Here is a 27,567-nt window from a genome sequence, read left to right on the forward strand (position 1 = left end):
TCCCAAGCCCCTCTCCAGGTTTCCTGTAGCCCCTTTAGGCACTGGAGCTGCTCTAAGGTCTCCCCTTCAGGAGCCTTCTCTTGTCCAGGCTGCCCCAGCCCAGCTCTCCAGAGCAGAGCTGCTCCAGCCCTCGCAGCATCTCTGTGGCCTCCTCCAGACTTGCTCCAACAGCTCCACGTCCCTCTTATTTTATTTCTTACTAGATGTTGGAATGTGTCATTCTGTTTCTCTGAAACCGTATTTCATTTTTTTTCTTACAGGTATACTGATGTTATTGATGTTGTGCAGGCTCTGCAAACTCATCCTGACCCAGATGTGAAGTCTTCTTTCATCATTGGAGCAATTAATACTTGTGTGGAGCCACTGAGTTGCTACATGGAACATAGGTATACTTTAAAATATGTTTATTAGTTTGAAAATGGATATGTAAGTTTGAGATGACTTTTATAATAGTTATAAGTATGGTTAAGTGTCATTGAACTGTCGTTAGTCTCTAGGTAATCCATCTTGGATGAACTTTGAAGTGCAGATTGGTTTATAAGGATGACACTTGGTTTCCACCAGGTGTATAATGATATATAGTAATAAAAGTTTGGCTTGTGGAAGAATAAGCACAGATTGTCATTAGCATGCTGCTTAAATATACCTATTATGGGTAAGGACTTCAAAATGTGGACAGTCGACTGGCCTCTTGTGTGCTTTTAAAAATCATTCCTTTTACAATCTTTATTTAAGTATGATGAAAAATTGAGATGTGAGCTCAGTTTGGGTTATTGATTGTATCTCACTGCTTTTGGGTATTAAGTGAAGACTTTACAGATTTAAAACATGGAAGCAGTCCCAAGTTTAGTGGAAGAGAATGACAAAGCACGGAAGCCAAAGCATTGCAAGTATTAAAGTCTGATATCCTGGGTTACTGCAGAGGCAGAGGGTGGGGAGGAAACAGTGGCAAAGCCAAGTCACTGACATTTTAAACAGAGTCGTTTGGTTGCTGTTTCATAGTATATGTTCAGCAAACATGGAGCTAATTTCATAGATCTATCTCTAAAATAGTCATACTTCAGTTTTGCAGTTATGCCTTTCAAATGATTTCATAAAAGTAAGTTAAAGCAGTTACAGTTTTGGGAGTTCGTAGTGTCAATTCTGTTTGTGGTAAAACTGTGCATAACAGCTTAGAGGTGAACTCACCAATAACTTAATAGAAGTGTGTTCCCTAAACTTCTTAGCTGTTTTTAGAACACTAACCAATGTGCTTCTTGTGCTTTGCACTAGTCAACAAATAGGTGTTATTTTACTGCTTTTTTGTCTCCATTACAAAGATTGTAAATAAATAATAAAGATTACATAAAATATTGGTGAATTTCCGCTGGAATGGTGCTTAAACTTGTTCATTTCATAATTATAGGAAACACAAGTTCTATTTTTAGGTTTTGGGGGTATTTTACTAATGTGTTACTGTTCATGGTACTGAGTAGTATTTACAGCAGCAGTAGCCTGCAGTCCTTTGACTAACATTGTTTGTCTCCTCAAGTGCAGTAGCAATTGAAGGAAGAGGTTTAGCCTATGCCATGAGCTATTTGTGTCTCACTTTGAAGTTTCTCCTGATAAGAACTTACCAAGTAGCCACATACTGCCAACGACAAACCTTTCAGTTGCAAAGCTTTGACGAGTTCACTGTGAGAATCAAGAAGAGTGATTTTAATGTTTGACTTGAGACTTTGCAGTCCAGAAAGCCAATATCCTTTCCTGTCTCAGAGTTCATTACTGTAGAGCTTTAGCTCTCTCATGAACCTGGGATGGAGCTCTTCCTTGTGTTGAATAGCACACCAGGGCAGGGAGAGGTACTTGAAGAGGGACTCTGCAGCTTTTGTTTGCATGGTAAAGCTCATAAAAATAGTTGTCACTTGTCTGACACGGTACCAGCAATTGGTATGATGTGCACAGAAAGCATTGTGCACATAGAGCCCTTCCATAAAGAGTTCCCAGCATGTCTGGAAGGCACAATTCTTTAGGACAGCTGAAAATTCCTATTGTTTTAGTAGGAATTAAAGTAATGTTGAAGCCTTGCTGACTTCCTACAGTACAGAATAAATTGTGTGGTGGGAATTAGCTCTTAAGTGCATTAAAGAATTAAAACCATCTAGAAAACTAAGTTTTGCAGAACTGAAAGACGTAACCTGTGGGGATGTTCCAGTTACATGGAGTGAAGAAAGGGAATATGAAAGTAGTTTGAATACGAAGTCGTTAGCTGTCGGTGTCCAAATGAATGTAAATGCTTTACTTAATAATATCCATTCTTGATATATAAACTTCTGCTTTCTTTAGGCTTCTTTTTCCCAAGTTCTTGGACCAGTGTTCACAAGGTATGTGTCACTTCTCTTGACTTTGAGCTATACAGAACAAGTAGCTGAGCCATATGGCCAAATAAATACTCTGCAAATGCATATAGTCAAAGGATCGTAATAAGCTCTTGGAGGTAAGAACCATCTGTGCAGAACAGACAATCTCTGCCTACACTATTAAACATCACAGCCACCTGGAGAAGATGTAAGACTCTGCAGCATGATGCATTTTGGTTGTCCTCATCTGGAGGATAGACTTCTTAAGACCATGAGTTAAACTGCTTATCTTGAACTACTGTAACTCATGCTATGTTGTTAATTTAGGAGGAAAATGGACTGGATTTGAGTTCTAGCATCTTTTGGGTCAGCATAAGGAAATGGAGCTTTCCTTTAATTTCTGCTACTTTAGAAAGGGAAAAATGAGCTGGTTACTTTGTTCCCCATAACCTCCTCTCAATGCGGTGTAGAGGATCCTCACAGTGTTCATTTGACATTGCAGCAGACAAAAAAGCTCAGTTGCAGAAGAGCTGTTTCTTACCTGTGTATTTAGTTTGATATCCTGACTCTGAGATGAATCATTGGCCGCAGCATCCTCCTTGTCAGGCTTGGAACTCAGAGCTGGTGTTAGTCTAAGTTGGGATATCCTTCCTCCTGACATATCATCAAATAAGTTTCAAGAGCAGAAGCAAATTCAACTATAGCCCTTTACAGTTGTTTTTAACTCTTGTGTAGCAGATTCACAACATTAAAACCACTATGTGTGATCTGTGCATATATATGAGAACAGACCTCTCCAGTCAGATAATCTTTATTTTGGGCAGACTATAAGCCGAGGCTGAAACTGGATAGACCAATAACAGTCGAGTTGGTTTTAAGTCACTGTTAGACCACAGCTACTGCAGCATGACTGGCTGATCTTACACTCGCGTCTTCCTAAGTGAACTGCAGGGCTGCAATTGTTGTGTTTGTATTGAAATGCAGTTGTCAGAGTAGGGTGCTGCGCTTTTCTGGTGCCTGTTTAGACTCTGTAGTGCTGTTTTGCTGCCAGAATTATGCCACCTTTTATTCATGAGTGAAGGGAGCCCAAAAGAATGAAATCCAAAAGAATGAACTTGTGAACAAGCACAAGAGTATGTAGGTGCTATTATATAGATCATAGAATCATGGAATAGTTAGGGTTGAAAAAGACCTTAAGATCACCCAGTTCCAACCCCCCTGCCATGGGCAGGGACACTTCACACTAAACCATGGCACCCAAGGCTCTGTCCAACCTGGCCTTGAACACCACCAGGGATGGAGCATTCACAACTTCCCTGGGCAACCCATGCCAGTGCCTCAGCACCCTCACAGTAAAGAACTACTTCCTTACTTGAACACTGCCAGGGATGGGGCAGCCACAGCTTCTCTGGGCACCCTGGGCCAGGGCCTCACAATCCTCACAGGGAAGAGCTTCTGCCTTATATCTAACCTGAACTTCCCCTGTTTCAGTTTGAACCCATCACCCCTTGTCCTATCACTACAGTCCCTGATGAACAGTCCCTCCCCAGCATCCTTGTAGGCCCCCTTCAGGTACTGGAAGGCTGCTATGATCAGTATTTTATTTGGGGAAAAATCTTGGTGCTACAAATTGGGGAACTACCCAATAAATAACTATCGTTATTATAGCCATGGGTGAAAATGAAGAGAGCAGGAGAAGATTGAGAGTGAAGAACATAACAAATTATCAATAACTACTGAGAAGTTCAGGGTGCACAAATGCCCTTTTTGGTTTATGCCAGAATAAAACAAATAAATACTCAAATCTGTCTTCTTTTCAAGTCCATTTGTCCAGACCTGATTGGATGAGCATTTGTCATTGTGCAAGGAGGAACTAGAAGCAGCTTAGGACAAGGATAGCCAATTCTCCTATGGCCCAAACACTGAAAGAAGGGAAGAATACTGGTGGTCAGAAGAATATTCTGGCGGTGAATGGTTTATGCATGTTGCAAGGTTTTGTCATCTAGTTTTCAGATACGAGATGTGACATTAGATAGCCCAGAGGTCTGTTTGTGTGAAGTGAATTGTTTCACATGAATAGGAGCAATTTTTGTGTAAAACGTTCTAAGAGGAAAAGTATGCTTTGAACCGGGATGGGGTATACTCTTAAACCTTCCAGACAAATACACAATTGTATCACAAGTGAGGTAGATAATTTACTTCTGCGTAATTGAGAATTCATTTCTGATGCTACAATAGCAATATTTCACAGAATCCTGGAATCCCAGGTTGGAAGGGACCTCAGAGATCATCTGGTCCAACCTTTCCAGGCAAAGCATGACCTAGACAAGATGTCCCAGTGCCCTGTCCAGCCCAATTTTAACAGTGTCCAATGCTGGGGAGTCACCAGTTCCCTGGGGAGATTATTCCAGTCACTACTTGTTCTCAGTGTGAAACATTTCCCTCTTGTGCCCAGTCGAAATCTCCCCAGCAGCAACTTGTGCCCATCACCCCTTGTCTGACCCATGGGACTCCGTGTCCAAAGGGAGACTCTATCTGCTTTGTACGCACCGTTTAAACACTGGACCACGGTGACAAGGTCTCCCTGAGCCTTCTCTTCTCCAGGCTGAACAGTTCCAGCTCTCTCAGCCTTTCCTCACACATTGCCCAGCCCTTGGATCATCTTTGTGGCCCTTCTCTGGACCCTCTCCAGCCCATCCACATCTTTTTTGTACAGCTGGGACCAAAACTGAACCCAGTATTGCAGGGATGGCCTGACAAGTGCTGAGCAGAGTGGGATATTTAGTGAGGCATTCACTTTGAGAGATGTTTAATTTACTGGCTTTGTGTGTCTTGCACCCCAGTAACTACCTGGCAAATTTTGGGATTGAGAAGAGTTTCAGCCTTTTGCTGCTGCTTTCCGTGTCTATTCTGTTGCGTGGCTTTCTCTGTAATGAAGGGGTACCTATGCATCTTATCAACATGACATCATTTTACATGAGTTAGACTTTGCAAAGCTGCAAGACTAGCAGAAACAGATGAGGATCAGGGCTAACTGATCAAGCCTTGAGCAGAGTGACCAATTTCAGCAGTTTTGCTTTGTCTCTCCCTTGCATACTTGTTTAAACCTTCATTAAAGATCTTGCTGCCATCTGTGTGCTGTAATTTCCTTTTGTCTCACTCCTTCCAATTATCCTTTCCTCTTTTCTTGCACAGAAGCTGTAAGATGACACCTCACTAGTCTAAGTAATGTACACGCCTAATTACATTGGCATCTCTTGTATATGAAGTTGTTCTACAGATTTAGACATCATTGTTGTTAATATACCCATTGTACGTTTAGGAGCAAAAAGGATCTGTTATTCCTGTAAACCGTACTTTAAATCTATCCCTCCCGTTTCTATAGTGCCTCTATTGAATATGCATTCCCCAGGCTGCAAATACTGTTTTCTTTACATGAGTGTAAGGAATTAAACAGAAGTGGGTGGTCTTCAAAATGCCATAGAAACAGAGATGACAGTGATAACTTGAACAGAAGAGGTCAAAATTATTTGTTACTGAAGCTGTGTAGGCACCTTCCACTTCTCAAAGCTATTTTTCTACTGGATTACACTACCTGTTGATCAATTCTGTATCATAGACTGTTGCCTGCCAGCACAGGGCCAGTTCTTGGTCAATACTGGCACTTGCCAGATTTATGCATAGATGTGCGTGGAGCTGAAGCAGGTTCCCTGGCTCTGAGCATCTTCTGTTACTTCCAAGCTTTGTGTGGGAGTTTATAAGCAAGAATGACAGCTAGTCCCCAAAAGCCATTCCCTTAGACAAGCACAAATGAAGCAGAGATTGATGGAGAAAGAGCATAGGTGGTGAGCATGAGACAGGATGCACAGGTTTCTGATTTCCTCAATATTTTCTGCCTTGAATCTTTTTCTTAACTGTAAGCCTTGCCAGCTTAGTCCTTGGTGAATTACCTGGTGTTTCTAACTGTAAATGCTTCACAGCATTTATGTTACACAGTCCTTTTACTTTTCTATGCCAACTTCAAATGCCTAAAGAAGCTACAAAAAAGCCTAGAGGAGGGGCTTTTAACAGAGGCCTGTAGGGACAGGACAAAGGGGAATGGCTTTAACCCGCCAGAGGGGAGATTGAGATGTGATGAGAAAGTATAACTATGTTTTTAATTAAACTTGACCTTAAAATAAATATCAAATTTGGGGATATTAAGAAGAAAACCCCACTGCACACATAGCACACCTGCAATGTGGTTGTTGATTACCTTATTCATGCTTTCCATCTTAATTGCGTGGTGTACATAATTATTTCAGGCCCATGTGTGACTGAGAGTTCTATGTGTGCTTGTTGCTGTTATTCTCCCATCCCACCTCTCTCAAGAGCAACTGTGTCATAGAGAAAACATGGATATTTCCAAAATTGGATTGGAAACTTCTGGGGGAGATGAAAAAAGGAGCAATATTAATGAAGGAAACTTGCTATTATTAAAATTTGAGCTTCAAAGGGTCAGTGATGCAAGTGACAGTGACTGGGAGGATGTGGTATAATTTAGGTACCCCAGAAGCATTTGGTAGAGAAATTTCTGGGTAGTGCAGCCTCCGCAAGGAATCGTGTACTTTAGTGACTTCTGTAAAGATAGAGAATAACTGTAGGGAGCAGCTCATGAGGTGAGCTTCATCACACATTCTGCTTTGAATAGCGATGAGTTGAGCCTGGACAAGAGAAGACTCTGGGGAGATCTTAGAGCAGCTCCATGCCTAAAGGAGCTACAGGAAACCTGGAGAGGGGCTTGGAACGAGGGCCTGTAGGGACAGGCCAAGGGGAATGGCTTTAACCTGCCAGAGGGGAGACTGAGATGAGCTCTTAGGCAGAAGCTCTTCCCTGTGAGGGTGCTGAGGCGCTGGCCCAGGGTGCCCAGAGAAGCTGTGGCTGCCCCATCCCTGGCAGTGTTCAAGGCCAGGTTGGACACAGGGGCTTGGAGCAAGCTGCTCCAGTGGAAGGGGTCCCTGCCTGTGGCAGGGGTTGGAAGTAGGTGATGCCATCTTCAAATCTTGGAAGGCTTTTGCTTAGGAGGAGTAACCATTTCTTCAATGAAATTGTTGGCACTAGGTGCAAGGTGAAGGCACACTTAAGTCTGAAAAAGCTGAGCCTTTGGGGAAATGGGGCTCAGGACAAAGAGTGATCCCATGGTTTTTCTCTGTTATCTTTTTTGATGTCTTGAGTTCAGTATTGCCATGAAAAGTGCAATTTTGGAGTCTTCGGTTAAATACAGAGACAAACCCCCAAACCTTTCTCTTATTTTTGGAAGTGGCAACTGTCAGAGTCCAAAATACTGATTTTTAGCTGTTTAGCCAATCCTTCTACACATTGAATTTGCCAGAGGCTTTAAACCTTAGTGTTTTTCATTATACTCTTCCTCAAATTGATTCTTGTATGAATTTATTCTTTTAATTAATTGGTTTTTGTGATCGATTGAGTCTAAATTGCTTCTGTTAGATGAACCATTCCTTGTTTGTTGTTCTCATTAGTAACTTTAATATAGTGAGATGGAAGGAAAACAAGAGGAGAACGTCTGTTACATCACTTAATTGTTTAGCAGTCACTGTTGCATTACCTGACTTCTGTAAACCATCCTCTGACCTCCTTCCACAGGCCTGGTGAGTAACGTGGTTTTCACAAGTCACGCTACTGAGCAGAAGCATCCGCTCCTCATGCAGCTGCAGAGCCTCATCCGAGCAGCAAATCCTGGTGTTGCCTTCATCTTGGCTGAAAATGGAGTTGTAACCAGGTAATGTTGATCACTGTCCAGTATTTGTCACTTGGGGCAGATTGGGACGCTTAGAAACCTGTATTCTCTTGTTTTACTCTGGTAACTTGCGCAAAGAAGAGTCAGATTCTTCTTAATTGCTTCTCATGCAAAAGGCATCTTCCCTTTATTTTATAGTCATATAAATATAGGTTTTAGGAAACTTACTTTGTTAGCAGAGTATGACTTATGTTGCTGTCATACTAAGGGAAAAATACTCTTTCTGTGACTAAAATACTGTTTACTATGACTAATACTGTTTTATGTAAGTAGCATACAGATAGCAGGCATTTTATTGAACTTCATCTTCATCTTTTTATAGGAATGAGGACATTGAATTAATTCTCTCAGAGAGCAGTTTTTCAAATCCTCAGATGATGAGAGCTCGGTATTTGATGTATCCTGGCTGGCAAGTATCTAGACTGAGAACTGTTAAAACCATTTTTCTAATCAACTTGAAGATTAAAAAGTCTTCGTAACTTAAGTTTTATGTTTTTATCAAGGCAACTCATTTGGAACAAGCAATAGCTTTATAAATCACTTCTAAAAGAGAGCTGATGAGTTTGCTTAGTAGATACACGATTGCTGTCCTTTTATGGGGAAAAGGATCCTTTCTGGACACCGTTTAAGTGAATGGCAACATTACTGCTGCTTTTCAGAAGAATAGAAAAGAACCCTCTGGGAATAAGCTGGGAAGGATTGGGATGGGTGAGGTCAATAATGACTGGAGTAATTTCATTCTGACAGCTATTCAGCCTTACTGGAATGAACTTGCTATGTCAGCCTAGCTATTAGCAGAACAATTATTCATAAACCCCAGCAACATTATTGACAGTCTTGGCAGAGGTGAAGGGCACAATAATACGTGGTACCAAGCTTGCCATTTAATACTGAGTGATATTTTGCATGGTTCAGGGTTCTTTACACATCTTGTTGCAGTTATCTGCTCTGCACCTATTTGGCAGAAAATACAAACCTGTCAGGCTTCATAACTGCTGCCTGACTGGTTTCTAGTTAGGTTTATAGTGCTGGAAGCACGATTTATTTACCATGCCTTGCCAGCCCTGTGTGTATGTATATCTTTATTCATAATGCTTGCTCAAAATTGGATGCCAGTAAAGCACCTGAAGTAAACTGGCACAAAGCTCTGGATGTCAGAGCTGGTTGTGGATTGTGGGAGCCAAAGGGAGAGGGAGAAAGAAAGAAAAGAAAGTATTTAAAGCTTTTAGACAACTGTTAATCTCTTTGATAATCACAGAATGGTTTGGGTTGGAAGGAACCTTAAGATCATCTAGTTCCAACCTGCTGCCATGGGCAGGAACACCTCCCACTAGACCAGGTTGCTCAAAGCCCCATCTAACCTGGCCATAATATGCAAGAATAGTATGTAGATCGTATGTAACTAAAGAAAATGGCAGCAAAAAGAGCATCATTGAAGTCCTGGGTACTTTGAACAACCTAATACTGTTAATATCCCAATAGTAACACAATATTAATTGTCTTCAAGGTATGAAGGCAAATACGGAGCCGGGTCTGTCTTCCCTCCAATGGTTCAGATCTGTGTATGGTTTAACCGTCCTCTAGAAAAGACAAGATTCATGACCAAATGTAAAGGTACAGATGAACTTTGACTGAGTTGATTGAAATCCAAGTTGGAAATACTGAGGAGTAGAGGGGAAGGAAGGCACTGACGTAGCACAGTTATTTAATTACTGCTGAAGTAAACTTCTAATTGAAAATTCAGCTGTCCTTCCTTCAAGTACAGTAAATCATCCTCTTTAGTGTCTGCTCTGGGAAAATGACCCATAATTTTGTTCAGCTGAGAAGCTAATTTAATTTGGGGTTTCTAGAGACACTTATCTTCATATGTTAGCTTTTTATTTTGTGTTTAATTTTATTTGGTGGTGTTGAAATAGTTTATAAGTGACCATTGGCTTCTACTTTTTATGCCAAATAATGCTTTGTAGTTACTAGAAAATAGGCTCAACTCCATGTTAGGCTGCTAGAATAGATATATATAATCATGCCTTTCCTTCTTTCCGTAGCAAAAGTGTTAAGGAGCACCAGTTTACTTTCCATACACACTGTAAGCCTTCATTAAGCCAAACACATGGTATTTCCCACCTACTCCATAGCAAAGAAATGAGAACATATAGAGATTCCTCCTTGGAATTAATAGAGATGTTATGTAGTGGGGCTCTGGAGGGCACTGCAGCTTTGGGATGTGCATTAGAGACCTGTAGTATAGGTCTGACCAAAAGCTACACCAAGAAGAAGGAAAATAAGTGAGATAATCTGTTTGTCTTCTGTTTCAAACAGCGATTAAGTCATTGCTCAAGCCAAGTCCTTTCTCTGGAAACATTTATCACATCATGGGCAAAGTTAAGTTTTCAGGTAAGGGCAAATTACTACGTAGGCATTGTCTTGTGATTGCATCTCTATATATGAACACTTTTTAATGGACTGTATTCTTTCTACACCAACGTGTTGATGTTAAATTAGATCAGCACTTATCAGGACATTTTCTTTCTTGCCTCTTCTCCTTGTTAGATTCTGATAAAGTGATTGAAGTCTGTCACAACACTTCATCTAATTCACTAAGCCTTGTGCCTGTTCAGGAGGGGCCAACTCCTCCTGATTCAAGAGGTGATAACAGAGACTGCAGCAGTCAACAGGAGTGCTTCCTTGTGTTCGTTGGCTGCTCTCTTAAGGAAGAGGATATAAAAGACTGGCTCAGAGAAACAGCAAAACAGGTTTGTGGGCATGCTTATGTTCATTGAGTGTGATCTATTTTGCATTTCTTACCAACAAAAGGAGGATTCCGAGTGTCTGGATGAAACTTGGGGGGGTTTAAAATCTCCTTTCTCTTCTACCAATGTATTTATGATTCCAGGGTGTAAATGTGTTTCAGAAAGAGGAGTAATAGTTTGCAAATGTGCGTTGTAATTTGTGTATTGTTTTAATATCTGCTACAGCTTATTCATAGATTGAGCTGCTCTTGAACACTTGAGCAAATGGAGTATGTCCAGAATAAACACAAGATGATTTAGCTGAGACGTGATTGCCAAAAAACTGAAGTGTAGTATGAAATAAATCTCCTTGAAGTACCTAAAATGCTGCAAAGCTGAAAACTTGTTTTGATTCACTAAATTAAACCTTATTGGAATTAATCCACTGAAATGGAGGGTAGTTCTTTTCATTTTTGTCTGGCTTAATTTATCAAGTGTGCAGCTATGTAAGACTTTTTCTGCATGGCTAATAGAAGTTGGAGTACCCAGCAGGCCATAGAAGTTGGAGTAGAGAACAGGGAATATGCACATCCTAAGAAGCCTAGAAGGCACATTTTGCAGCTTTGGTTCTTGTTAACTTCACATAATGAGTAGTACGGCCTGACCAGGAGTGCAGGACAAGATGGTTCACTGCTACATAGCCAGGTAATAGCAGCAGGCATTACATTCACCAGGCTGCCCATCAGGGTCTTAAGAAGTGAGTCCTGATTCAGAAGTACACTTGGACAGAAACTGTTGGACCATGCAAACGGCATATTTTAGCATTCTAGTTGGAACATGAGCCTATAGTTCCAACTGTGCCTTTTGGTGATGCCCATTTTGGAACATTCATTACTTAAAATGCTCATGGTTTCTTTATGGTTTAGGATTTGCAGAGTATCTCTAGAAAATTGTGTAGGAAGGGAAAAAGTTTCCTCCAGATCTGAATTGGATCTGTTTCTAAGCATCTTCAGGTTCTTCCCTCTGTTCTCCTGGCAGGTTGTTACTTGCAGTACCCATTTTCTGTGATGATATCTCATACTCTGTACATATCACATGGGTAATAGAGGGAGAGAAATGCTTTTGGCATGTAAGGAAGCTCACTATGGAATACTATTTTAAGTTTATGAAAACTTGGAGCTAAAATGTGATCTCAAGTGTGAAGCTGAGCAGTTGAAGACTACAAATAGTCTTTCCACAGTCTCACTATTCATGGCTAATTCAGGGTTTCAGATTGTTCTGAGAATTACTGCATGCTACTTGAAAGAAATGAGGTATAAAACTCCTCAGACTAAAAACTAGGTTGTTTTTCTGTTCCTGTGCCAGTTTTCTTCACTTTTTGCAATAAAGCCTTATTGAAATTGTGTTCTTTAAGATACTTTTAGAATTTGACATTTCTACAAGTGCTTTATGTAAGATCACTTGATTTTTACTTTTGTTTGAAGAACAAAGTTGAGTGCATTGATATAATTGAATAATTCTCTCTAGAAACCCAATTTTATAATACATGCTATTAAAAGGAGTACTTGTATGCTGGGCTTGAGCATAATAACGTGATCATAGATTTCACTACCATGATCTGCAGTTTAAAGAAAGACATTTTGCCGTTTTGGTTTGGGTTTTTTCTGTTTGTTTTTTAAATGTAATGAAACTGTAAGATTACATTGTCACTCAGAAGGTGTGTGTGTATATAGAACCATAGAATGGTTTGAGTTGGAAAGGACCTTAAAGCTCCTCCAGTTCCAACCCCTGCCACGGGCAGGGACCCCTTCCACTAGAGCAGCTTGCTCCAAGCCCCTGTGTCCAACCTGGCCTTGAACACTGCCAGGGATGGGGCAGCCACAGCTTCTCTGGGCACCTAGTGCCAGCACCTCAGCACCCTTACAGTAAAGAATTTCCTCTATCTATCTATCTATCTATCTATCTATCTATCTTATCTATATAACTGGGGTCTAATTCTTCATATAGAAACCTCAGAGGAAAGCCCTGAAAACCAGAGGAATGCTAACCCTTCAGGAAATAAAAAACATTCACGTAAGTAGAAGCAATTAATAGCAAACTTTTCTTCTGGCTTATTTTCTTTAATATGCATTTGTATGATAGAGCACCTCCCATACCTGCCATAACAAGTGTGCTCAGCACTAAATTATTATGGCACTTACTGTCTGTTGATATACTTGAAACACAACTGAGGCTGTTCAGGAGGCATTTGAGATATAAATCTTGGTGTTATCTCAGAGCTTCAAGTTAGCTTTGAAAAGCAGGGGGAGGTGTTACAGAATCATCACAAACTGGGTTGTGTTGGAAAGGACCTTAAAGCTCCTCCAGCTCCAACCCCCCTCCCACGGGCAGGGACCCCTTCCACTGGAGCAGCTTGCTCCAAGCCCCTGTGTCCAACCTGGCCTTGAACACTGCCAGGGATGGGGCAGCCACAGCTTCTCTGGAAGTTGGACAAGCGCACACTTTTGGTTACTGTAATGGTCTTTCCCTGTGTTTTCTCCCTTTTCTGTGCTGTGCAGATTAGGATCCCAAATGCCTAATCCTGCCCTCATCAACTGCCTTTCGGCTGTAAGAGCTGGAATTGGGTTCCTAAGAGTTTGGCATGGCTATGGTAGTGTTGCTGTCCAAAACTCTCTTAGTCTCTATGGTTGTCATTTCTCATGCTGTCTTTTATAGCCAGGAGCTATACCTTCCTCCAAGGCTGTTAAATTCCTTCTTCTGAGTTTTTCTTTTATCTATCTATTTAAGTTTGTTAGGACTGTCTCTAAGCAATTCTGAGCTTTAAATGTTTAATGTTTGCTGTATTCTTTCTTAATATAGGTGAAACGCCACTTGGATCCGCTTCCAGCTGGTTATTTTTACAACGGGACTCAATTTGTGAATTTTTTTGGTGACAAAATGGATTATCATCCATGTATCCTTTAAAACGTGGGGTTCTTTTTGGTGAGGGCTTTTAGGTAGGCAACAGGCTATGCAAATCCGAAATGCAGAGTGTCTAAGCAGATGATATGGTGAAGAGCCAGTTTGATTTGCAGGTGGTAATCTGAAGTGAAAAGTTTAGTTCCTTCAATCTGTGCATGTCTACTTGCCATTCCGAGCTAACTGTTAAAACACTTCAGAGATAGGATCTAAAAAGCAGAGTAGAACCAACCAAACAATTCCTCAACTGTACATGAGCTCACACAGAGCATAATTTATGGACCACAGCTTGTCAAAGAAATCCTTTTCAAGCCAAACAGTGCTGTAATATTGCATAATGCCTGGTCATGACTAATAAAACTTCCAAATGAATATAATCTTGTGTGCAGGCATGTGCGTGCACACAAGTCAAAACAATGGGGGTTCTTTTAGGTTTTACTACAGAATCCTTTTCTTCTGCCACATATTTTGTGGTGAAGCTGATGTTCAGTGATTGCTCTCATTTTGTATGAGGGAAACCTTAGTGGATGCACTGCAGGAATGTTCTGAACAAGGTGTTCAGAGTTAGGTGGGGAGGTGCATCTTCTTGTTATCACTTTTAAAGCTCACTTAATCAGGTAAAACCTTATTTTAAAACCACTTCAGCATAGCAGTGATTTACTGACGAAATTGTGGCATATACACACTTGTAAATGCGCTGTCCTTGCTGGTCTTGTTTGGTGTCAGTGGACAGAGCGTGAACTAAAGCTGAAGTAGGATCCTCTACGTTTCTTTCCAGAGATTATTTTGATTTAAACCTGATCACCTTTCTGGTTTTGGCAAGAAACACGAGCGTAATACTGATGTTCCAGTGGATTCCCATTCTCCTTTCTCGTTTTCATAACTTCCCATTGCTTTTTGTCTTTGTGTCATTATCATTTTCAAATTGGGTTTTCTATTCCGAGTTTACTTTTCACTTTATCTTGGACAAACTTCACAAAAATCCAAGTGGATTCTGTGATTCTGTTTTGGAATAAGAACAAACAGTTGTTTTCTGTGTCTGATGGGACAATTTTAACTTTGAAACCACCTCCTACTCCTGGTATAGTGTCAGAAAATAGTCTTAATAATGCGCTTTGACTTCAGTATTCACTATCTTGGTGTTTGGCAATAAAAGATACAGGCACTGGTTGACCACTTTGGGATGATTTGAATGCGGGGCAGAGATTTTCAGACTTCCACTTAACCAAAGTAGTTGTAAACATCTGCAAACCTTCTGTAGTTTTGCTGTTCTTATATTCTTCCTCTTGATTGGGAAATGTCTATTGTGCAACTCCTTTATTTCCCAGTAATACAGAGTAGTTGTGGTTAGGTCTGACTGTGGGGCTCCCAGAAAGTAATACATTGGTTTTCTGCTTTCAGTAAGTGTCCCTGAACTGACACCTCCTTCCAACCTGTGTGTTCTTTGCTATTTGTATCGATGTTTTTCCTTAATGTTTCCAAATCAGTGATGGACCAATTCATGAATGATTACTTGGAGGAAGCCAACAGGGAGATAGAGAAGTACAACAGAGAACTAGAAGAACAAGAGTATCATGATCTCTTTGAGCAGAAGACATAAGCATGTGTGTTGGGTGCGTTTTCTGAATCACCTACTGTCAGTAACCAAAAATGCTGTTGTCCTTGCTAGAAAATTAAGTGTAATGACAGTTTTCAGCACTCCTTTTAAAACTTAAAGAGATCATTCCTGTAAGGTTGGCATTTTAATATGGTAACTGCTTAGCTGTTTGTACTGTCAGGTTTGCTTCCACTTCACCTTAATTCCAGACTGTAAAAGCATCACTTGGAATCTCTGGCTAGTAGTGGAAACTTATGTAAAAGAAGAAGAAGAAAAGAAGCAAAACTGTATTTCTTAATAGGTCAGAATGTAATCATGGAATTAGTCTGTTGTGCAGGTAATCAAACCACTTTAATCTCTGGGTGTCCCTTGAAACGTGTTGCACAGGAGCAGTGGGATCAGTATGTGGAATTGGGGGATGTTCCTAAAGCGAGAAATGGGGGAACGTTTAAAACACTCGGAAGAGTACCCAATCCCACAGCTATTACGGTGTTCCCTAGGAGAGAAATGGGGGAACGCATCAAAAACTTGGAATAGTGTTAATCCCACTGCTGTTACAGTGTTCCCAAAGCGAGAAATGGGGGAATGCTTCAGAAACTTGGAATAGTGCTGATTCCACAGCTGTTAGGTTGTTCCCAAAGCGAGAAATGGGGGAACATGTAAAAAACTCAGAAGAGTACCTAATCCCACTGGTGTCAGGGTGTTCCCAAAGCGAGAAATGGGGGAATACTTCAAAAACTTGGAAGAGTATCTAATCCCACAAGTGTTATGGTGTTCCCAAAGCGAGAAATGGGGGAACAGTTAACAAACTTGGAATAGTGCTAATCCCACTGTTGTCAGGGTGTTCCCAAAGCGAGAAATGGGGGAATGCATCAAGAGCTTGGAATAGTGCTAATTCCACAACTGTTAGGGTGTTCCCAAAGCGAGAAATGGGGGAACAGTTAAAAAACTTGGAATGGTGCTAATCCCACTGTTGTCAGGGTGTTCCCAAAACGAGAAATGGGGGAACAGTTAAAAAACTTGGAATGGTGCTAATCCCACTGCTGTCAGGGTGTTCCCAAAACGAGAAATGGGGGAACAGTTTAAAGGCATGGAATAGTGCTAATCCCACTGTTGTCAGGGTGTTCCCAAAGCGAGAAATGGGGGAACACTTAAGAAACTCAGAAGAATCCTTTAATCCCACTGCTGTCACAGTGTTCCCAAAGTGAGAAATGGGGGAACCTGTAAAAAAAACCTCAGAAGAGTGCTAATCCCACAGCTGTGAGGCTGTTCCCAAAGCGAGAAATGGGGGAAACAGTTAACAAACTTGGAAGAGTACCTAATCCCACAGTTATCACAGTGTTCCCAAAGCGACAAATGGAGGAATACATCACAAACTGGGAAGAGTGCCTAATCCCACTGCTGTCAGGGTGTTCCCAAAGCGAGAAATGGGGGAACACTTAGGGATCTGCGTTGTTCTGAGGCCCTCGTGTGTTTCACCACCTCTGCACAGTTTGAACCTGCAGTTGAAATTTTGGCTTGTCTAAAGCAGAGATGTTCATAGATTTCAGGGTAAAATGAGATAAGTGGAGAGATACCTTGTTTTCTACCCAGTTATTGGTGTGCTTGAAAATACATGGCGTGAGTGCTGGTAATCGGCAACTTGCTGTTGCTTAGAAGCTTATCTCTGAAGGCTTATTTCAGCACAAGAAAACTTGAGCAGAGCAAGAGACAAGGGAGATTCTGAAGCTGAAGATTTCCTTGTTGTGCAAAATGACTGATTTCCAAAGGTAAAAAATATCAGAAGATACACTTGAAGTATGGAAAGAACTTGTTTGTGAAGCTTTCGAAAGAATTTGCACGTCGTGGCATTTCACTAAACTGATGCACCAGGTTGTAAGTACTTTACAAGAGAACCTTAATAGCTACTAAATAATATAATAGGAATTCTGGCAACTTGTCCTTTAACCTAATTTGCTACAAATTTCAGTGAGATTTCATAGCTCACCACTGAAGGATTATAAGGTAACCCAGCAGCTACTTAAAGGTAATTATTGAAGCCTATTTGAATAACCGGATTATTGTAGCATGCTGTGTGTTCAGAATGTCGTCCAACAGTCTAGGAGGAATTATTTTCATATTCCTTTGCCTTAGGAACAGCTCAATCTGTTAATGCAACTGCAACTTTTTAGTCAGATGTAGGTAATGCAGTAAGAAGTGGGATGAGTCATTCCTTACAGTACACTTAAAATACTTGTAACATGTCCACGTAGTCTCTTTCTGTGGCAGGAAAATGGGATTTAACTCCTGCCATCAAACTTAAGGCTAGATATAGTTTTCTGCCTTCCTTAAGAGATGTATTTTTTACCTTTGGAATATGAAATGGCTGAAATTTCAATAACTGAAACACCCTTTAGGTAGACTTTCAGTACACGTTGCTACTAGCTGGCTCGGTGCCTGCGCAGTGATAGTTACACAGCCCAGAGGTGGAATTCCAGGTGCTGCAGGTTGGGATCTAGCTGTTGATAAGGTTTCATTCCTAGCTTTCCTTCTAGAGTTAAGAAGCTGTCTGAATTTAAGAGTTAATTTTCATTTTGATTTTGCACACCACGAGACTTTATAAACTACTTGTATCCTGTTAAAGTACAATTAAAAGCCAGCGATTAGTTTGTGTTTCTAGGCTTTGTGGGGTAACCCATGTTACAGGTATAGAGCATCATGATAAGGCTCGTGAGTTTATCTATGCATGGCTATACTTTAGTCTTAAGATACTGTAGTGCCTGGTAGATAAGTGTAGCTAGCAGTGAACTGGGGGGGCTAGCAAGTGGTTTACAAACTAAGTACAATTGGTTGCATGTAACTATTGATCGAACCAGGATTATTAGAGTATAAAATCCTGGTCGTAGCACTGCAATAAAAAGGGGCATTAGAAAATTCTTCACAAATTCTAGTTCTTTACCAGTAAACTTAGTGTAAACCCAGTGTGCTCCTTTCCAGTGCAAGTTATCTAATCTGCAAAGCCATATTTCTAGACTAGTGGTATCACTATGTAACGTGGGAAGAAACACCAGTGGTTGGGACCATGGGCATGTCGTTGATGCTTCGTCTCAACTGCTAAGTCAATATCAGAGTAGATTTAAGTGCAATTGACCAATAGATGAAGATGCTGTAGCTTATTTTGCTCTGCTGAACTCTTTTTAAGAACTCCTATTTGCGCAGCTCTCCAAAAGAAATGTTGAATGGGGCCGATTCATCCATGGCTGGTGGAACAAGTCATATTAAATTATGAGATGCCCTATGAACAAAAAAGAAGAGAGTATTCCAAAATTGGCTGCTACTGTGCAAATAGAGCTGTTCCTTAAAAACTGAAGCAGAAGAGCTCGGAACAAAGGCCTAGTATACTTCTATACTGTACTGCATGCTATATGGTAATAGCTGTGTATTAAGAAGACCTTTCACCATACTGGTACTATTTCAATTCATATATTTTGGTATGGAAAGAAATTGATTACCTCAATTACTGGTGGGTTTTTTTTCCTTAGTTTTTACCAGTGACTTTAAAACAGGGAAAAAAAAGAGACACTGAAATAGTGAAACTGTGACAATGATATCCTTTAAACATAGTAGTGCCTTGCAGGTGACCCCATTTATTCCTGAAGCATACAATAAATGGGTGTCATGGGTTGTATCGCTTGCACCCACTTTTTGGTTTTTAAAGGAAAAACGGTTTTGGTGAAAGGACTTAAAACTTAACCTAGTGAAAGAATATTAGCACAAATGGTTAAACTGTATAAAAGAAAACTCTTTGAGGACTACAATGTGTAAATGCCTGCTGCTGCTGATAGTTTAAGAGCAGTTGCTGATTATCTTGGAGTTCCTTCTAACAATCAGCAGCACTTTGTTTTTGTAGAAGAGGGTAACTTTTGTACTCTGGTGGGAGAGTTTATACTGTACCAAACCCCATCGATAGGGTAACCTGGTTTCCTCGCTCTTGAAGTTAAGGCGAGGATCGAGATACTTCTAGTTTTGAAACTCTTTTTAGCTACTGTAAAACTATTAAAACCAACTAAAAGCACCATTTCTAAGCCACAAATGTTTGGATACAGAAGAAGTGCCATTAACACTGTTCCTTTCTGTTCACTGTATTCTGGAAATTGGTGACAGTATCATTGTGTCCAGGCATTTCTGATCTGGTGAAGAAGTGCTGAGAGTCCTCAAGGGGTTTACGTGCTTTGCTGACCTTCATGTTAGCAGCTTGTGGTGGTGGTTTTGTTATTTTCCTCACCGAGAATGAGTGTGATCAGGAGTTACTGAAGTTATAGGGAGAACAAAATGTGATAAACTTAGGAGAGGAACGCGTGCAACTGGACTCATGCTGCAATCTCGGAGTATTTTATCTTTAAGCTGTGCAATTCGGTAGTAGTCTGATTTTACACTTTGCAATTAACAGAAGGGATTGCAGGGAGGATTTGAGTTGCATGTAGAAGTTCCCTAATAAGTTTTCTTTTATTATTATTATTATTATTATTATTTTTAATTGAAACTTTTCTGAATTTGCACAGATTTAAGCTCTGGAATACGTTGGTATTCTTAAAAGGGAAAAAAAAACCCAATTGCAACTAGTAAAGTGAATTGTAAGCTGTGAGTTGGTAGAACCGCGTTGTTGATCTAATTTTAGATTGTTTAAAGATGTACCTCAGAAAGCTAGTGAGAAACTGCTTCGTTTTGACACAAGGGTCAGATACTCATGTAACGCTTCTCACTTTACAATGTGCCAAAATTCACTTTTATACTAGTTCTCGATGCTTTAATATTTGCAACTTTAAGTTAAGAACTTGTCTTTACAAACACTACTGTAACTTCAGTTAAACTGAACGGTGTGATTGAAGCTTTTTGCCTATCGTATTTATTACACAACCTGATCCAGTAAATAGAAAATTACCTTCCCATTTATTTTTGTATTGTTTTACATGTTTATACCTGCAGTTTTGTGTGACTTTTACACCCGTAACTCAGATGTGATGGAAGGAACCAATAAACAGTATCCATCTGCTCTCGGTCTTTGACTCCTTTAATAAACTATTTCTTAAACTTGAACTTTTAGGCTTTTTAAGCAGTTTTCTTCTCAAATTTGATACTTTTCTAAACTGAAGGAAAGGTGACTGGTTTATATTCAAACTAAATTGTGAAGAATTAAGGATTTAAGGTTGATTTTTGGTTTTGGGGGGAAGGGTGTATTAAGCTGTGATTTTAAGTTTAGACCTTATTTTTTGGGCTTCTAATTGAGTAAAAAGGAAAACTCATAGGAGGACTAGGAAGAGGATGCTCCCACTCTGGAGAGACCCCCCCCTGCAGTCCTGATCCAGCTCTGGGGCAGCAGCACAAGAGGGACGTGGAGCTGCTGGAGCGAGGCCAGAGGAGGCCATGGAGATGCTGCGAGGGCTGGAGCAGCTCTGCTCTGGAGCCAGGCTGAGAGAGCTGGGCTGGGGCAGCCTGGAGAAGAGAAGGCTCCTGAAGGGGAGACCTTAGAGCAGCTCCAGTGCCTAAAGGGGCTGCAGGAAAGCTGGAGAGGGGCTTGGGACAAGGGCCTGTAGGGACAGGCCAAGGGGAATGGCTTGAACCTGCCAGAGGGGAGACTGAGATGAGCTCTTAGGCAGAAGCTCTTCCCTGTGAGGGTGCTGAGGCGCTGGCCCAGGGTGCCCAGAGAAGCTGTGGCTGCCCCATCCCTGGCAGTGTTCAAGGCCAGGTTGGACACAGGGGCTTGGAGCAAGCTGCTCCAGTGGAAGGGGTCCCTGCCCGTGGCAGGGGTTGGAACTGGATGAGCTTTAAGGTCCCTTCCAACTCAAATCAGGCTGGGATTCTACAAGTCAGGAAGAGCAAAACCCTCAACTAATATAAGGATTAAAATGCTTTAAAAGGCAATTGATGATGGGGATGCCTGCTCCTCGAGTTTCATTCCCAAAGAGAGATCAGTTAGATTTTTGTGGATAAATCATATCCCTTGAGTCAGGGATTCAGTCCTGTTCCTTGGTCTCAGCTCTCTAAATTTGGTGAGTCTGGTGCTATCTGCAGAGGTTTCCATTCTGCTTCATTTTACACAAGCTCCTCTATGTTCCAGTGTAAATGGATCTGGAATGTCTTTGCCTAGATGTCCATAACTTCATAAATTAAACTCACTTCATTAGAGTAATGAATTCACAACAGGAATTGCACATAAATGGAGCACTTGCCAATTGAATAGCTCTGGGTTTGGCTCCCATTGTACACTTTCAACAAGGTGCTTGTGTGATCTCTCCTATTGAATTTGCTTAAAATAAACCTTCGGGGTAGTTTGATGTCTTGGTAGGAAAGAAAACACCCAATGGGCAAGGCCTGGAGGATTTCAATAGCTTTATTGCTCCAGGACAGGCAAAAAAAAAGCATGGAAAGTAAAATCTGGGTGAGCCATTCACGGCTAGGAAATCACTGAGCACACAATGTATTGTATAGATCACTGTAAACCCGCCCGACACGAGTAAAACAGGAAACTTCTAATAGTGAAAATTGAGCCTTCAGTTAACCCCACCAAAACTCTTCTATTTTCTCTGTGTTATCAAAGTTAGTTCAATATTTGCTTTATATACATCCTGTTCCGGACTTTGACTCCTCTATATAGCGCACCTTCCTGCCTTCTGATATCTGATTTATTACATACCCATTTCTCTTCTAAAGCTTGAGCTTTGCCTGCTTTAACTCTTTATCTTGTCTGTAGAGCTTGTTTTATAGAATCATAGAATCACAGAATGGTTTGGGTTGGAAAGGACCTTAAGATCACCCAGTTCCAACCCCCCTGCCATGGGCAGGGACACCTCACACTAAACCATGGCACCCAAGGCTCTGTCCAACCTGGCCTTGAACACTGCCAGGGATGGAGCATTCACAACCTCCCTGGGCAACCCATTCCAGTGCCTCACCACCCTCACAGTAAAGAATTTCTTCCTTAGATCCAATCTAAACTTCCCTTGTTTCAGTTTGAACCCGTTACCCCTTGTCCTGTCACTGCAGTCCCTGATGAAGAGTCCATCCCCAGCATCCTTGTAGGCCCCCTTCAGACACTGGAAGCTGCTCTGAGGTCTCCAAGCAGCCTTCTCTTCTCCAGCCTGAACAGCCCCATAGTTTTGCCCATAGTCTTTTCCTTACGCCTCTCTGAAGCACTGGAGAAAGAGTAACTGAGGAGCTGGAGAAGCAGGGAGGCGATAGGGATGGCAAGGATGGGTTGCAGGATCTTGTGGAGAGAGATGCACAGTATCTAGGGTGACTTGTGTGCATCAAATCAGGAGCTGGGTGGGTTTGCTGCGTTGCCTCTGAAGCCAAAGGGGTGCAAATGTGCATTATGTGCTCAGTGTCCTGCTGCTGGAGCTTGGACTGTACGAGCACAGGGTAAAAAAGCAGGTCCTAGCCCCATGTACCCACCTTCTACCTCAGTCTCCTCTTCCCTAACACCCAGTGTAGGACATGGAGGCTTCATACATCATCCCAGCAGCGGTGTTTGGATGGGGATTGCTGCCCTCCCAATGCTCTGGGGCTATTTGATGTCTGATTCTATTCACAGGCTTCATCTCGTTGCAGTGACATGTGGAGGAAGCGCTTTGCTCGAGGTCAGGAGGGATGTCACCAGCAGACAGGGAAGGTCCCAGAGGCTGGTTTGATGCCGAAGACTGTTGAAAGATGTGTTTCCTGTGCAACAATAGAGAATCCTGTTGTATTTCCCTATGGAACCTCTTGAGATAAGGGCTGAAGTTCATCCTGTACCAGCAGACACATCCCTTCTCCCTTTGTTGGCACAAAGAGCACGAAGACAGAATTAGCCTCTTCTATGCCTGTCAGAGGTGACTGCCCCTTTCTGGTGTGTTCCATCCTTGAATGGACCACAGGATGATGTGGTCCATGTCTTCATGTGCACTGGTGACTGCAGATGCTGTTAGAAGTTGCAATGGGTAGATGACTTTTGCTTTAGGATGGGAGACTTGTGCTTTCAATTTCAGGAGGAAAATGAAGAAATGGCTTGCTGATCCTGGCCTTGGCTGGCCCTGTGTACACAGAAAGATGAGGCAGCAGCAAACATGCTCGCAGGGAAGCAGCTTCACATCCTACCAGGCCTCTCAGGTAGTGGTGCAGACTGGGGCAGGGATGCAACAGTGGCTGCTCTTGGCTCTCTGCTGGTGAGCAGTGGTCAGCATCCCTAATGGTGGACGGCTCACATCTCTTTCCTCTGCTAAAGCAGCCCAGTTTTGTGAGCCTTGAGCCCTTCCTTCAGACCCAGTTCAGGTTGGCCAGGGGCTCAGAGGTGTTATGGAGAATATCAAAGCTACACAGGGAAGAAGCTCTTCCCTGTGAGGGTGCTGAGGCGCTGGCCCAGGGTGCCCAGAGAAGCTGTGGCTGCCCCATCCCTGGCAGTGTTCAAGGCCAGGTTGGACACAGGGGCTTGGAGCAAGCTGCTCCAGTGGAAGGGGTCCCTGCCTGTGGCAGGGGTTGGAGCTGGAGGAGCTTTAAGGTCCCTTCCAACACAAACCAGGCTGGGATTCTATGAATGTGAGATGTGGGGGACCAGTGATTTCATGGTCATACCTGATTTGGGTTGGAAGGGACCAGTGGAGATAGTTCTCTACATAACTACACCTTGTATGGAGAATATAGAGAATATAACTACCCAGCACCTTGTAATGATGTTAGCATGAGGCTAAGCCCAGATCAATTCTCCCAAGCAAGGAAAGTCTCTGCCTTGATTCCCCTTGCAGGAAAACCCAATGGTGCTGCTTTGCTGGGTATGGGAAGCAAAAATGTTGGGATTCATTGCTAGAAGCGGTGGGAGCCTGCCTTGGTGGTGCCTTTTGGGGAGGGACATAGAATCACAGAATGGTTTGGGTTGGAAAGGACCCTGAGAGTTCCAGGCAGTTCCAACCCCTGCCATGGGCAGGGACACCTCACACTAAACCATGTCACCTAAGGCTGTGTCCAACCTGGCCTTGAACACCGCCAGGGATGGATGGGGCATTTACCACTTCCTTGGGCAACCCATTCCAGTGCCTCACCACCCTCACAGTGAACAACTTCTTCCTTATATCTAATCTGAACTTCCCCTGTTTTAAGTTTAAGCCCATCACCCCTTGTCATGACACAACACAGAGCAGCAGTGAAGGGCAGAGCTCACCTCCAGTAAGAGGAAAGGAAACCAGAAACGATGCAAGCGCAGGGTGCTGATATCTAGGACAGGATTGTGGCATTGGGAAGCAGGGAGAACGCCTTTTCATGGGGCTGGAGCCATTCTCCCTCCTTCAACCATGCTCCAACTGCAGGTTACACCCCTCTCAGTTCTAAATGGAGCCCTCCACCTGATGCCATGGGGCACCATAGCAGAAGACGGACACACCAGCATCATCCAGGCTACACTAAACCCTGTCTTGAGCTCGCCGGTCCCTTCGGGACGCATGGAGCTGTTCAGCGCTCCCATTGCTCCTGGTTGCGCTGGCTCACAGACAGCGCTGAGCTCGCCCGTCTGCCGCTTCCTTGGCAGCCGCTGAGGATGGAGGGAAAGAAACAATCGTTTTCAATCAAAGCTTAATGCGTGCAAAGAGCAGCCCGGAGGATCCCTTCGGCAGCTCCTGCCATGGGGAAGGCAGCCGCAGCGCCGCACCAGGGCGGCTCTTTCCCCCCCTGTCCTGGGTCAGCCTTGTGTTGCGAGTGAGCAGCTCTGATTGATTGTCTGCAGCAAGTCTGCCGTGGCCAAGGGGCTCCTGCTCGCCACAGAGGTGCTCTCATCCCCTTTGTGCCTCCAGCGGTCCTGACGTTTCAAGCACAATGTGGGCACTGTTGCAGGCAGCCTTCAAAGGATGAGATGTGAAGATGCTGAGTTTGGGGCTTATGGTCTTCAGCTTTCCCATTGCTGTCCAGGCCAGAAACCTCACGCAAACCCTGCTACAGGATGCTAAAAATTCAGTTTTTTCTTTGTGATCTGGACATTTGAGTGGTTTCTAACTGTTTAATTCCCTGTTTTTCTGCTCTGGATGTGCAGTGGACCATGCAGTGCTGCCCCTACCCATGTTCTCCTTCCTAACTGTTGTTCCTAGAGTCCCCTGCCACAAAGTACAGGGGTTGCTGGAAATTGCCGAGCATTGAAGGCAAAAGGGAAGCTCAGTAAACATGATGGATGCTTTCAGCTTTACCCAAGGAAGACATTCCTCATGCATTGCAGCAAGACTTGAGGCTGTCAGTCAGCCCATGAAGAGTTCACTGATAACATAAGCTTGCAGAAAGTTGGTCTCAATCTGTCAACCAGGGCATCCCACCACAGATTAATTTGGGTAACTTCCTCGAATTGGCTTTTTTCCCTCTTTTTTCCCCCCTTTTGTGTCTGTAGATCAGAGTCTTTCAATTAATTGCATATCATAGGCAGCCAGATTTCCTCTTTCGTTGCAATGGAAGAAGAGGGAGCTGGTGGACCCTGTTCAGAATGAAAAGCTGCTGGGGTTTGGGGGAAACGATGGTTGCTGGTTCAAAGTACAGCCCTGGTGTGAGTTGTTTGTGCCTTGGCTTCATCACCAGCTCCTCGCTGCTCTCTCATGCCCGGTTTACTTGGCTTGTCTCTTAGCACCAGGGGTGGTGAAGGCTGCCCTTGTCTTGCATGGCTTTGCCACCCTCTGGGTTCATCCTTCCTCATCGGAAGCATATTAAAGACTCGTCCTTTTCCCCATGGGTATATTCATATAGCAATGCCATACAGGGGTGGCTTTGATCACTTCTGCTGTGTTAGAGACATGGTTTTAGCCTCAATACTGTTGTAGATCTGTCTCCATAGGAGGAAAGCAGGAAAGAAAGGAAAACTATGGGGAAATATATTAAGCATCTCTCCTCTCTGGCTTGGAAGGAAAATCTCAGCTAAAGAAGATTGAGCACCAAATCCCTTTTACCGGATCCAGCTTTCTAGTTACCCTACAAATGATGTAAGGAGGGGAACAGCCTTGATTCAGTGCCATAAATCCAGGTCAAAGCCCTTGAGAGGCCCCAACCTGTGTCTGAAGTTCATGTGGAGCTTCAGATCCCTGCATGGAGCCATTCCCTCAGAGCATTGCAAGGCAAGGAGCAGAGGTTACCCTGTTCTCCCAAGTGAAGATGAAAAGGTAGGAGGAAGAAAGCGCAGCTGCTTCCTTGCTTCTGTGTGGCCTCTTTGATGGCAGCTATTTGTGAGATCTGAGCTATGTTTTGTTCCCGTTTTGAGATACCTGAAATGTTCAATGCAGGCTGGCTTTGGGGATGGCTTAGGGAAGAAAGAACAGATTCAGCACCTTTCTAGTAAAGAGATACTGGAATTAAAACTGACTTTATGTATTGCACAGGAGCTGGCACCGTGACAATAACATGACCTGGATATGGAGCTCCAAACCTGCTGTCCCATCTTGGGATGCCACCTTGACCACAGGGGACCAAGTTGTCCAAGGGAATGAGCATTTCTGGAGAAGAAAACCCTAATAACTATGATGAAAAGTCTTTTCTGCTGTGTTTATGCGTCCTTTGTGGCCAAAAGGAGTCACTGGGGGTCCCTCATGTCCTCTTGGAAAGAAGAAACCCAACATATGTTTGGGTGTCCTTGGAGTCTAAGGTTAGAAAGGGTCCATCAGGCCTAAAGAGCTCAAAGAGGAGGTTTGTTCATCACTGGCTTCCTTGTTGCTGCTTCAGCTATGCCAGGCTCTGCCCGTGAGGTTCGTGGGTGCTTGGTCCTTATTGCTGGATCATACTTGCTGTGCATTACTGGTCAAACTCATAGTCATGCCAAGTAATAAGAGTGCAACGTATCCTCCTCCAGCCAGACAGTCAGCATTGCTGTTAATCCATCATCACATGCAAGGACCAAGTCAGTTCTTACCATTCCTTGCTATTTCACTCAAGGTCAGAAGACCCTGCTGCAGTTGACCTGCAGCAGCACCGCTGTATCTCCCAGCAGGGATGGGTTTGGCTACCAGCATCCTCTTTGGGGTCTCTTTTGAGCAATCTGTGCTTCAGCTCAGGAACTCCTTGCAAATGTTGCTGTTCCATCAAGAGCCAGTGAGAATAATGGAGAGGCAAACTTGGTGCCTGCCAGGGTGGGGACTGCAGGTTGCTGAACAGTAGGAGGATAAGGCAAGGTGACCGTCA

At 42.8% G+C, this 27,567-nt stretch overlaps 1 protein-coding gene across 1 annotated transcript in view; it reads left to right on the top strand.

Annotated features, from left to right (window-relative positions):
* DNAAF9 (dynein axonemal assembly factor 9) overlaps positions 1-15,423 on the top strand; it is a gene marked incomplete at both ends in the record, with an annotated part of 73,478 nt that extends 58,055 nt beyond the window's left edge. The window contains 10 exons of the mRNA XM_080632120.1: positions 261-386; positions 2,326-2,363; positions 7,983-8,118; positions 8,459-8,545; positions 9,644-9,750; positions 10,456-10,530; positions 10,687-10,889; positions 12,873-12,938; positions 13,725-13,818; positions 15,311-15,423. Of these exons, the coding sequence (XP_080488246.1) occupies positions 261-386; positions 2,326-2,363; positions 7,983-8,118; positions 8,459-8,545; positions 9,644-9,750; positions 10,456-10,530; positions 10,687-10,889; positions 12,873-12,938; positions 13,725-13,818; positions 15,311-15,423 (1,045 nt within the window). The remainder of the gene's footprint in view (positions 1-260; positions 387-2,325; positions 2,364-7,982; positions 8,119-8,458; positions 8,546-9,643; positions 9,751-10,455; positions 10,531-10,686; positions 10,890-12,872; positions 12,939-13,724; positions 13,819-15,310) is intronic.
* Between the last annotated feature and the right edge of the window lie 12,144 nt (positions 15,424-27,567).

Source organism: Psittacula echo (assembly GCF_963264785.1).
Source record: "Psittacula echo genome assembly, chromosome: 1".
NCBI classification, from domain to species: domain Eukaryota; kingdom Metazoa; phylum Chordata; class Aves; order Psittaciformes; family Psittacidae; genus Psittacula; species Psittacula echo.